The following is a 13,379-nucleotide window of genomic DNA, read 5'->3' as shown; positions in this document are numbered from 1 at the left end:
ACCCAAAAACACATTCTGCTACTCGTCCTGAGTATGGCGATACCACATGTGTGAGACTTTTACACAGCCTGTCCACATAGAGAGGCCCAACATTGAAGTAGTACCTTCAGGCATTCTAGGAGCATAAATTACACATCTCATTTTATTCCTACCTATCACATTTTTGAAGGTCCTGGTGCACGAGGACAGTGGAATTACCCACAAATTGACCCCATTTTGGAAAGCAAATACCCCAACGTACATTCTATGAGGCATGGGCTGCAGATAGGTACTCCGGTACTCTGTTGGACTGGAGACAAGTACTTGGGTACTCTAATAGGCTGGTGACAGGTACTTGGGTACTCTGATCGGTTGGAGATAGATACTCGGGTATTCTGATGGCCTGGTGACAAGATACTCGGTTACTCTGATGGCCTGCTGGCAGGTACTCAAGTAATCTGATGGGCTACAAATAGATACTCGGGTACTCTGATGGGCTGTGACTGGTACTCGGGTGCTGACAGGTACTTAGATGGGTAATGACAGGTACTCGTGTACTCAGATGAACTGTGACAGGTACTTGGGTACTCAGATGAACTGTGACGGGTACTTGGGTACTCAGATGGACTGTGACAGGTTCTTGGGTACTCAGATGGACTGTGACAAGTACCCGGGTACTCAGATGGGCTGTGACTGGTACTCAGATGGGCTGTGACCGGTACTCAGATGGGTGGTGATAGGTACTTTGATGGGTAGTGACAGGTACTCTTTAGTGGGGGGCCAATCAATGTGGTTGGTGTGTACTGTAAGCGGTAATGATATGTTACCACAATCCCCTTCTCACACACGATTGGTGTGTGAGGAGGAGAACCCGGTAACATCTCGTTACTGCGGTTTGTTTACATTCTGTGACCAGCTGTGATTGGACACAGCCAGTCACGTGGTAAAGAGACAATTTAATTCCCATCTAGGATGGGAGATCCCATCTGCAGATGTTATATGACTATAGCCCGGTATTGAAGTGGTTAAATTCTGGCCTGTTAGTGGGTACAGAGGACCGGAGTTAGCAACCACTGCTGTAGGCCTTAATGAATGCCGCAACATGCACCAACGAGCTCCAATGCTGGGCTGCTGGCCCAAAAACAGGAGGGGGGGTGACACCATGTTTTATCGCACCAGGTGACACCAACCCTAGTGATGCCACTGCTTGTGTGTGTCCCACACACTGCATGAGCTTTGGTCCGAAATGGCCGGCGGCGCTGTAACAAAGTCCCGCCTCCTGTGAGGTAGACAGAACACTGATCCAATGCAGTGAAATTGAATCAGTGTGACTGCATCATAGAAGCCGCAAGCTGGTCTAGGAGGCGGGTCTTTGTTACAGTGGCCGCCTGGGCGATTCAAATCCAAGCTTCGTGACAGATCATTGCCGCTCTGTGTGATCCAGAGGCATTGGTAGGCTGCAATTAGTGGGCACTGACAGGCTACAATTGGTGGCCACTGATGCGCTGTGTTTTGTGGGAACTGGTAGGCTGCATTTGATATCATTTCTACAGTCTCCATCTCATGTATCATCATGTCTGCAGTCTCTGACAGTCATCTGTTGTATTTCTGAGAGCTCTTTCTGCCATACTCTCTAACAGAAGCCCTCTCCGTGTCCATTAGAGAGACCCCCCCCCTCTAGGTCCCATTAGTGTACTCTCTTCCTGTAATTTGTTTATTGTTAAGAGATCATAGGAGGATCCCAGGGTAACAAAGACTCCTTAGGGGAGCATCTGTGTTTGAGTCTTTGCCATAGAAACATTTGTAACGGGGGAGGAGTTATTAAGATGACCACGTCCATGTGGGGGCGCCAGAAATATTTCTGCACCCAGACGTCGGTGCCCCTAAGATCGGCTCTGCCACTACTGAGCAAAATTCCACTGCTAAACTGTGCCATTGAGAAGTAATCTGCTGCTGCAATACTGTGCCTTACTGCAACATTGTACCATTAACATCTGTTCTATTGCAATTGTATGGGCACCGTGTTATTTGAATGATGGTATCTGTTCCACTAATTGCAATTACTTCTGTTGTGTATTTGTGTAGTTGTGTATTAGTCCACTTGCCACAAGTTGTGTATTGTCCACTTGCCACGACACCTGCCATGAGTGCCACGTGACCAAGTTGTGGATTGTCCACTTGCTACGTCACCTGCCACCAAGTGACCCCAGATATGGGCAATATGCCAAGTATTTTTCTGCAGCAGAGAATATTTTGCGACCCGATTTTGGGGCCACGTATAGCTAGAAACCCCAAATTAAGTATGCAAACACAGTAGACCTAGCACTAGAACATTTCCAAATTTGGGGTTTCTAGCATTAAGTGACCCCGAGATACGTGGCCCCAAATTCGTGTCACAAAATGTCAAGCACTTCTACAGCAGATCATTACATTTTGCGACCCGACTTTGGGGCCACATATCTCGGGGTCACTTATAGCTAGAAACACCAAATTTGGTATGCAAACACAATAGAATTAGCACTATAATGTCACCAAGTGACCCCAAGATACATGGCCCTAAATTCGGGTCGCAAAATATTTTCGAATGTGACCGATTTTTCCAATTCAGTAGAAAACGAAAACAAATTTAACGAATATAACTAAACGAAAATTAACGAATTAAAAACTTTTTTCCTTTTGCACATGTCTACTTCCATCCAACTTGAATGCACAGGATACGATTTCGTTATGACTGAGAACTTGTCCTTTGACCAATCCCACTGTGACAAATTCCTTCTCTTGCTGCAGTAATCCCCAGGTCGGCTGTCACAAGTCAGGTGGTTAGGACAAGGATCCAGTTTCAAGGATATTGAATGGGCTGAAAACAGACCAAAGTAGTGACTTGTGTCCAGTGACCATTCAGCCACTGCCTGAGGGCCCCGGGGCACTAGGGGGCCCCATAAGGGTTGCCAGCCTCAATAAAACCAGGGACAGTATGTAAAAATCCTGAGATTATAGCTGCCCCACCTCTCCAGTACCTTCTCAGCCAATAGAAATATATCTGTGTACATGTATGTGTAACCTGTGTGGCCTCAATCTCTGATTGCCTGGGGGCCCCATAATCTCCTACTGCCCGGGGGCCCCATGAGTTGTCAGTCCGCCCCTGCTTGTGTCAGACCAGCTAAGATGGCTCTCAGATCGAACCACTGGTTTGTACACATCACGTGCTTCCGAAGTTGGGAGTGTATATCGAGTGTGAACCAAGCCTTAAATACAAAAGCCAGGCTTTTTTGCAAGGGGCAGTGCTTCGACAATATTCTGGTGGCAGCAGCAGCTCCTCCTGAAGCCAGCCTGCCCTCCTTAGAAGACTGTACCCAGTATTGAGGTGGTTAAAAACCAACAACCAGGGAAAGGATTGGACATATCTTACTTGGCAGAATTTAATTCCACTTTAAACCATTGTTAACAAGCTTTAAACAATGTTTTAGCAGTAACACCATTTAGCAAGACCAGGAGATTAGTGATCAGTTACTTCTAGTGATAATGGGAAGCACAACTGAGCTACTAAACACATGGAGTTAGCTACTTAAATGGTATCTTGAACTGATCAGTTGCTCATAGTTGAAGTATTGCAAGATTAGTTGCCAGCTGACAGAAATGGCTACCTATGCAGTAAACTGCACGTTACATCTGTACAAAAGATCTGTTGGCATGGACCATAGGGTGATTACATGGATTGAAACTGGCTTCAAGGGTGATAAATGGGGAGTACTCAGAATGGTCAGGGGGTGGGTAGTGGGGTCCCCCAGGGTTCTGTGCTGGGACCAATCCTGTTTAATTTGTTCATAAACTACCTGGAGGATGTCGTAAACGGTTCAATACCAAGCTAAGCAGGGCTCTGCAGGATGTGGAAACCTTGCAAAAAAGAGCCAAATTAATGGGGTGGGCGACTACATGGCAAGAGGTTCAGTGTAGAAAAAATGTACTATAAACGCATTTGGGTGGAAAAAAAAAAAAAAAAAAAAAAAATCGGAAGGGACTTATACACAGGGGGAGGGGGGGGGGGGGGAACCTAGGATGGAAAAGGAGCTGGGGGGGTCTTAGTAGACAATATGACTCAGCAACGGCATGCAATACCAAGCTGCTGCTAACAAGGTTTAGAAGAAAAATACATAAATAAAGATAAGACCACCATTAATACTCTGTATGTATGATTAGACAATCTGTCTGTTCTCCCCTCAGAGAACCAGAAACCTGTTTCACATTCCAGTTCTGTGTGCCCCTAAGCAATTGTGGAAGCCCAGTGGTGATCACAACTGCATCAGCTCTGTGGGCAAGCTCCTTTGGCCACCTATGTTACCGACATAACATGATGGCGATTTGCACAGCCGAGCCATGTTGCTGCAGTACAACTGCAGCAGCATGAGGTTAAACTACATAGAGGGTTCTTTACTGTAAGCGCGGCAAGGATGTGGAATTCCCTTCCACAAGCGGTGGTCTCAGTGGGGATCATCAGTAGTTTAAATAAAATTTAGATGAGCACTTTTATATCCCTGTATGTTGTGGCCATTCAAGGCAATACTGACATATCATACAGGTTGGACTTGAATCTTTTCAACCTCACCTACTATGCAACTATGGGGGCTATTTACTAAGGGTAAATCCACTTTGCACTGCATGTGCAGTTGCTGCAAGTCTGAAATGAGGGGAAGCTCTGCTGATTTTATGATACAATCTGTGAGCTAAAATGCTTTTTTTTATCATCCTTTCATGTCCCCCTCGAATCTAAAGCGACTGCACTTCCAAGTGCACTTGCAGTGCAAAGTGGTTTTGCCTTTAGTAAATAATGCCCTTTGTCAGATCACAATACTATTTGTGTAGCCTACCTCATTAGGGAGCCATTTGCTTTCTCTGCTAAAATTGCCCTCACCAGTTTTAAACAGGCACAAAATTTGTGGGGGGCGCGAACAAAGGCTAACCTTAGTTAGGAACAAATTAAAAATTTACAGAAATTTTTCTAGACATGTGCGCCGTCAAATTAGTTTCATTACATTTCGTATTAGCCGTTCTGTGTCTAAAAATTCTATTTGGATTCGTACAAAAATACAAAATTTGTTAACTTTTCATAACAAATTAGAAACTTTGGTTAGGAAGATTTAAGAAAAAAATAAAAAATAAACCCCCTCTCAATAATGGTAGTTAATTCATGAGGGACTCCCACCATCCCTGGGTTTTTAATTTCATTGTAACAGAATATTAAACGAACATTCAGAATCTCCCACTCCCATTAAAATTCACACCCCAACCTTCACTCAGCAGCAGAAAATCTGATTGGTCAACAGAACACCAGTCACGTTTCCATTGTAATAGAATTTGGATCTGAAATTCAGCAACAAAATTTGTATTTTGGATGCTTCTGAATTATCAGAAATTCCTATGAAGCAAACCGCACATAGGAAATATATTCTGACCGCTAACAGATCTTGCTGAACCAGGGTACAGACGACAAACACTTGTGTGGTAGGGAGAGATTTTGCAAAAACTGCAAAAAAAAAAAAAAAAGTTACACCATTAAATGTTGTAGTTTAAAAATGCAGCTGTGTTTTGGGGAGTTCTTACGTTTTAAAATTAGGCAGGACACAGGAAATGCAATTTCAAAGCATATTTATTAAACAGAATTATGGTCCAAATGCAATGGTCACCACTTTCTCAGCCTGCCAAGGTTTACAATTTTAAAGTTGTCCTTTGAAGTGAACCTTGGCATCAGTCATAAAGGGCAAATGTAACTGGATGTCACAGAAAGTACTCTGAAGTAGATTGCACTTGCCACCCCTGATATCCTGGTACTAGGACATTTCCCATCCCGTCTTCCCACAGAGGGAGAAGGGGGGGGGGGGAGCCACATCACTTGCCCAGGTGGGCACAAAGTGAAAACAGGAATGTTCTACAGCCCTACAGGATTATCAATGGTATGGCAGCAGAGCATTGACCACGGGAAGGAATTACAATCCGCCCAAAATCTCTCCTGTGAAAGCCTTACATTGTCCAGTATGAGAACTAGTATAGGTCCACTGCTAATAGGAGTGACTGAAGACACATCAACTTTGGAAATCTAAACCTGAACTAAATTTCATGCATGTGGAAGGGGGTTATCAGTAGGTGGAGAAGGCTTGTCAAGAATTCTCATGTCACGGCAATGTAGCACAGGCTCTTTTCCCAATCCCATCTGGTAGACAAAGATGTAGACTTTTTGTTTTGGCTCCACAGTGAGTGTCATTGTCTCCGCAACTTCAGTGACCTCATTCCAATTCTCTTTCTCTGTGTTTGTACTAGAGCCGCCGTATTCAGTGCTAAGGGAAAACTGGGCCTTAGTGATCAAAGCACCCAATCCTCCTGTCTCGGCCGAGACAGTTGCTGTTACTTTCCAGTTGTGCTCCATACTGGATACCTTCTCCTTTTCATATCCAACCTTCTTGGAAACCTGATTCTTCCATTGAAGGGGGGTCTGGGAGTCATTGTCAATGGTCTTGATGCACACCCACTCACCATAGGATGGGCCCTTGGCAATAGCCAGGCCTCCAGGCAGAAAGCTGTAGATGCTGGGATGGAATGAGTAGGTATCAACACCCTCGTTTTTGTTGAAGTTGGTACATCTTGTGTACTTAATCCCTCCCCATTGGTCCTCAGGATTCACAAAATAGTAGTAATTTCTCACACCAAAATAATAAAGGCCATTTCTGCATTCCGGGTGTAGCGTGAATTCTTCACCTGCTTCATATTTGTTCATGTTCCTTGTTCGGCGATAGACCCCTCGGTCCTGAAAAATGATATAGAAGTATCCAAAAGCCGAACAATAATGACTGCCCCCTTGACAGTTAGGGTGTAGGGAATAAACAACGGCACTGTCATCTGTGTTCATGTTTGTAACTCGACGGTAGTGGTCTGACTTGATAATGTAGAAGTGGTCATCCTCATAGGCCACATAATGATCTCCATTCCTGCAGGATGGGTGCAAGCTGAAGACATCCAGCCCTTCTCCACGATTAAAGTTTGATGATCTCATGTAACAATTAAGGTCTGGCCTGACAATATAGTAATACTGGTCCACGCCACAAAAATCTGCTTTGCTTTTGCTCTTTGGGACAATCATAGCTGAGATGCTGAAAGGAAGAGAAACAAATACAATTAAGATATGCACCCATTAACCAGTTAAGCCATTTTAGATTTTACAGATGCAGTACAAGAAAACATTCTAGTTAAAGGGGGGGCTGAGGAAAAAGGGAAAGCATAAGCCCCCCCTCCCCCCCCCACCCCAGGCCATTACAGTATGTTAGGCTGCTGCCATGAGTAAGTATATTACCCATTACATAGGTCTGAACAAGGAACATATAGCTATCACAGCACTGGGCAGCAGAAATCTTCCAGCACCAACTCTTCATTTGTAGTACTAAAGTGTCAGCTACTGAGTAGTAAGAGGGGGAAGGTAATGCCAACCTGAACTCCACCTGCCCCCCACATTTTCTGGTTATAGTATGGTCTTCAGGAGAGTCCATATTTTTTCCCCCCCAGATCTGTAGTGATCTTTTCCAGTACATCCTCATTTACATTCCATGAAAGGAATGTTCAACCCAGTTTGTGCATTTATGGAACATGCAGTATGGGCAGGTACAGGTGTGTTTAATAAATTTGTACCCTTTAAAAAGTTTATCAAACCCACAACTGTAAAAATAAAGTCATTTTGATGCCGTCTTCTCTTATCCTCCCTTCTTAAGCAGCACCCAGTCTGATAGTACAGAGCTGGGGGGAGGGGGTTAGGGGTACGGCAGCCCCAGAACAGTCACAGGAGAATGAAAAATACTGATACCTTGTTTCCCCAAAAATAAGACAGTTTTTTTTTTTTTTTTTTATTAATTTTGAAAATAAGACAGTAGGGCTTATTTTTGGGGTAGGTCTTACCATGCAATATTCCATCTTCTGTCCCCCTCTCCCTCCCTGTCAGGAATTCCCAGTGGGAACCGAGTTAAAATGCTTGTAAAATCCTATAATATACTCTATTACAGCATAGCTCCCACCTGGCCATGATTTTGAGGGACTCTCTGATTTGGAGCAAAGTCCCTCATTTTGGTGTGATCTATATAGTTGTATATAAAATGCACTTTTTAATCTTTCAAAAAGTGTTTTGCAGTGCTAAACCTTTCATCCATTTTATAAATTGCTGCATTTGTAAAATTACAAAAGCCAATATAAAGGAATAGTAGTGGTAAAAAGCACTTGTGGGTTTAACCAATCGTGTTTTCTTTCTACAATTCTCCTTTAAGGGGGTGTGGCCTATGCCTGCATAGGTTTGCAGATAGATGTCCCTCATTTCCATCTCAAAAGGTTGAGTTGTATGTTACAATAATGTATTACAGAAACACATACACTACTGTAATAGATTGTAGGATTTTAGAAGCATTTTAAACTAGGGATCATTCTCAGGAACACAGTAAAAGTCACAAGTCTGCTATATACATACACTGTTAATGAGAAAAGGTATTTAGCCATTTAGATTTACTAAAGAATTGCATTTCCATGTACTGTGGGAGATCAGATATAGTGAATGCCGGGTCCTGGGTTTAGGAATACATTAAGACACACACACACACACACACACTAAGAGGGTCAAAATCTCACCATAACTGACCTCTCAAAATGCATGTTGCTTGGCTGTCATACTGATTAAATCCCTTCTGTACTCTGAGGGCCTCATCTAGAACAAGTATACAAATCAGAAGATCTGACTTATTGACTTTCCTGATCTGCAGGCTGTTCTCAGTCAGCGGTATTAGGAGAAACTCAGCACTGACAGCCTACACTTTACCCAGGGTAGGTGTCCTTTGTTCTTGCTTAATTATGTACTCAGGAGTCATTTTGCTCAAGCCAGGACCAGTACATGCTGATTGGGTGCTACAGGTTATTGGCATTAGGTGGGGGGAATGTAGCAATGCTTTGGTCTCCCAACTAGGCTTGCCACCTGTCCAGGAATCACCCGGACAGTCTGGATTTTGAATCATGTGTCCGGTGTCTGTCTGAGACCTGGACACATTATTCAGACTGGGCTGTGGCTCCCCAAGTAACTGAGATAGTTACACAAAACTTTGTTCCCATCTGGGAGCTGCAGGTCCCTGTCCTGGGGGGGGGGGGGGGGGGGGGTGATGTCAGCAAGAGCAGTTTGGCCACACCCACTGTTCCAGGTGTCCCCGGTCTTTTATAGTTCTATACTGTATACTACGGCATAATAATAATAATAATTTGCCCTGTGCCACTAAAGTGTTCGGGTTTGGCTTGAACAAAAGGGGGGCAACCCTACTCCCAACTCTCCATTGGGCTCATCCTAGCCTACCACAATATGTGCCCCATCAATACTGTATGCTGGGTGGCCTCAAGTCAATCATAGCCATGTGTGGTCAGTGAAGGGTGGGCCCAAGAATGGACATCCTAGTGAAAGTAGCAATGTGCAGGTTAGGATGTCCCAAGAGCTCTGGAAAGTAATATAGTTTCAGACACCACTAGTTACCTACAACAATACAGTAATGGCAGTTCCCCATCTCCACGTGTGACCTTGAGGATTCTGGAAGGAGTCAGACAGAAGCCAGGACACACTTGAAAAGTTGGACGACAAGATAGAGGAGAAAATAAAAATATGTCCCAACCCCTACTATACAAGGGTGCACATCCATATAAAATAAATCATTCATACCCAACACCTACAGTTTACATTCTTCAGTAAACGACATTACACTAGAAAAGGCCAATTCCATATACTTACAATGCACAGAGCTGAAAAAGATCCGTGGTGCTCAGTACATGTGAGCCCAACAATCTGAGCTCCTTCTTATATATGTAGATCACCCAACACACTGATCTCTGATTGGCTGGGTTCACCTTCATTATAATCACCTGATACAATCTCAGGGGGAATTTTGTTAAGAAAATTAGCCACACATTTGCAATTCGCACTGCTTCTTATTTAGCAAAGTATATGTGAGATTTTATTTTGTGTGTTTCCAACCCCTGGAATCCTGGGCAGCCAAAGTACAACTAAAATATTTTTTTAAATTTTTGGAAGGAGGGAGGCTGACCATACATTATACAATTTTCTTATTCAATTTCCTTTAGATTTACCTTCGACTATGTAGTGCAAGAGCCTGCCTGATTGCATACACATTGAAAGTGTTTAGGTCTGACTTCATATTATATGGTTTTGGTAAATCTAAGGCCCCTTTCACGCAGGAGCTCTGATCAGGTCTGCCTTTTAGGTGGACCTGATTGGATGCTCCATGCACCTCTATGGGGTGGTGCATGTTAGCGGTGACATGTCCGCTGACATCCGCCAATATCCGTTCCTGTCTGTGAAATCCAGATGGATGGTGACCCTATCTTCCATCCAGATGGATGGTGACCCCATCTTCCATCCAGATGGATGGTGACCCTATCTTCCATCCGCCTGGAAGATAGGATGAAAAATGGACAGGCTGTTCTGTTTTCAACTGATCTCCCTATTGAGGAGAGCGGGGCTCTGACAGGTCTTTCTCTGCACAGTGAATGGAGACAGACCTGTCATCTGCCTGCTCAGCGGGGATCAACAGATCGATCTCTCACTGATCATAACAGAGTCCATTGGTATACAAGAGAATTGAATAATGATTGGCCAGCTTTAAGGAAGGTTAAAAAACCCATCAGTCTTTTTTTTTTTTTGCCATCTGAGCCACATTAGTGAGCTATATCTCTTTTGGGGACACTTCAAAGTAGTGATTTTTCATTTTTGGTGATAACGGTAAACATGTCAAATAAAGCGAGTGTTTCCTCATTCAGAAAGCAATAAAAATCTGACAGATGTTCCAATCCCTCTTCATACTATCCAAAAAAAATAAGTTTGCCTTTAGTAATTCTTTACACATTTTGCAATAACATAATTAATGTACCCATGTGCACTCTAAATATGTAACCTGCTCTAAGCGCTCATTAGCTCTTGCTTTTTACTTTGGTCTCTAAGGAGTGATTTGCATTCAGACCGCTCTTTAGGCTGGGATCACACTAGAACAAGCAGTAGCTCAGCACAGGAGTCCGGTGCCTCTTCATTCACAGTTTCAGGTCCGATTTCAGCCTGAATTTTTGGCTTAATTTGAACCTGAAACAGACCAAAAGACACACAGTAAGCCCCCGTACACACGGTCGGAGAATCCGTCGGAATGTGTCCTATCGGACCGTGTTGTCGGATAATCCAACTGTGTGGTATGCATCGGACTGATTCCGTCGGACCCAATTTTCCAACATGTTGAAAATATTTCCCGACCAACTGGTCCGATCGGACATACTCTGATCATGTGTAGGGAATTTTGATCGGACCAAGTGCCACGCATGCTCAGATCAAATTCCTACATCAAAGCTATTGGCTACTAGCCTGAACGTAGTCCCATCATAACGAAATTACGTCATCACGTTCTGAATGATCGGATTTTTCGACAACTAATGCCGCGTACACACGGGCGGACTGTATGGCGTACTTAGTCCGTCGAAACACATTTCAGCGGACAGTCCGCTCGTGTGTGGGCTTCAGCGGACTTTTTCAGCGTGCAGTCTGGCGTACTAAGTATTTCGGATTTTTCAAAATTCTGTCCGTCGTACTTTGGTTTCAGCGGACAATCCGCTCGTCAGTAGGCTAGTTCGACGGACTAAGAATGGCGCATGCCCAGAAAGGATTTACACGGCGGAAGGGTGCTTTGCTGTGTATTGGACTTCCTATTTCTAGTCCTGTCGTACGTGCTGTACACGTCATCGCGCAAGCTTTCGACGGACTGTTTGGGTATCCGTGTGTGGTCAAGTCCGTTCAGTCGAAAGTATGACGGACTGTCCGTCGGATTGTACGACGGACTAAGTACGCCATACAGTCCGCCCATGTGTACGCGACATTAGTCTGACCGTGTGTATGCAACAGTTTCGGACAAGATCCGATGGGCAAAATCCGACGGATTTGGTTGTCGAAATCTCCGACCGTGTGTACAGGGGTGTAAAGGTTGCCACCTCATCCCTTTAAACCTGAACACATATGAATTACACAGGTTCTGAGGCTAACTGAATGCAGATACGGCTCCAAGTGAGTTTAATTACCACCTTAATTAGCCACAGAACCTGTGTAATTAATATGTGTTTGGTTTTAAAGGGATGAGGTGGCAACCTTACGCAGGGGTCTCCTGTGCAAATCACTCCGGAGCCGCTGTGGAGATATGTGAACCGGCTCCATAGAGAACCGGTCACAATCTGCTGCTATGCAAATTGGATGCGCAGAAAGCCACATCAGATTTGCACAGGTGTGAACCCAGCCTTAGCCCCTCTACACACGGTCGGAGATTTCCACAACCAAATCCGTCGGATTTTGCCTGTCGGATTTTGTCCGTCGGATCTTCTCCGAAACTGTTGCATACACACGGTCGGACAAAGCTGGCGAAAAATCCGATCTTTCAGAACGTGATGACGTAATTTCGTTACGATGGGACTACATTCAGGCTAGTAGCCAATAGCTTTGATGTAGGAATTTGATCTGAGCATGCGTGGCACTTGGTCCGATCAAAATTCTCTACACATGATCGGAGTATGTCCGATCGAACCAGTTGGTCGGGAAATATTTCCAACATGTTGGAAAATTGGGTCCGACAGATATTCTGACGGAATCAGTCCGATGCATACCACACACAGTCAGATTATCCGACGACACGGTCCGATCGTGTGTACAAGGGCTTAGAGAGCATTTGACAGGCAGTGAGGAGGCAATGTATCGTCTCCTCACCAGCTGCTTTAACCCTTTCGCTTCCAGAGACGTTTTTGCGTTTTTTTGCACATGTTTCAAAAATAATTTTAGGCCTGAAGATTACACAAAACAAATATTACATAATTTCTGAAAGCAGACAACCTAGAGAATAAAATAGTGGTAGTTGTCATTTATAATGTCACGTGATATTACCACAAACGTGAATATTAGGGCACACAAATGCAATAACTGCAATAAATTTTCGAATTTTTGGTAAAATATAAAAGACAAGGTTGCACCGGGTAAATAGATACCCAACATGCCAACCCTTATGTAGCGCTGGCTCCTGACAAGCAGGTGCTATGTTTTTTTTCTAAAGTTAATTTGCCTGAAACCACAGTTGGGTTTCAGGACTATTTCTCTAAATTTCTGGTTTCAGTACCAGTTCAGCTGGGTTGTACTGGGTTCTCTTTGACCGCAGGTGTTGCTGTCACCGCCGGTAAGAGTAGAAACGCAGTCTAGCTGGGTGTATTGAATGCCATTGTTTTCTCAGAATCACCCTAGTGGGAGTGTTCTCCTGCTGTGCATTCTGGGAGGTGGTATTTAAGGTACCCACGCCACGTGGTTCGGGGTT

The 13,379-nt window shown here is 44.2% G+C and overlaps 1 protein-coding gene across 1 annotated transcript; it reads right to left on the bottom strand.

The window, feature by feature from the left end:
- Window positions 1-5,605: 5,605 nt before the first annotated feature.
- Window positions 5,606-9,788, bottom strand: LOC143925408 (uncharacterized). The gene is made up of 2 exons (XM_077449960.1): window positions 9,767-9,788; window positions 5,606-7,118 (listed from the first exon to the last, which is right to left on the bottom strand). Exon 2 carries the CDS (start codon window positions 7,106-7,108, stop codon window positions 6,089-6,091), a length of 1,020 nt encoding a protein of 339 aa, XP_077306086.1. The 5' UTR covers window positions 7,109-7,118; window positions 9,767-9,788; the 3' UTR covers window positions 5,606-6,088.
- Between the last annotated feature and the right edge of the window lie 3,591 nt (window positions 9,789-13,379).

Source organism: Lithobates pipiens, unplaced genomic scaffold (genome assembly GCF_037356315.1).
Source record: "Lithobates pipiens isolate NorthernLeopardFrog02 unplaced genomic scaffold, aLitPip1_a1.2 Scaffold_22, whole genome shotgun sequence".
Classification (NCBI taxonomy): domain Eukaryota; kingdom Metazoa; phylum Chordata; class Amphibia; order Anura; family Ranidae; genus Lithobates; species Lithobates pipiens.
Note: the sequence above shows the minus strand (reverse complement) of the source record. Positions and strands in the feature narration are given on the sequence as shown.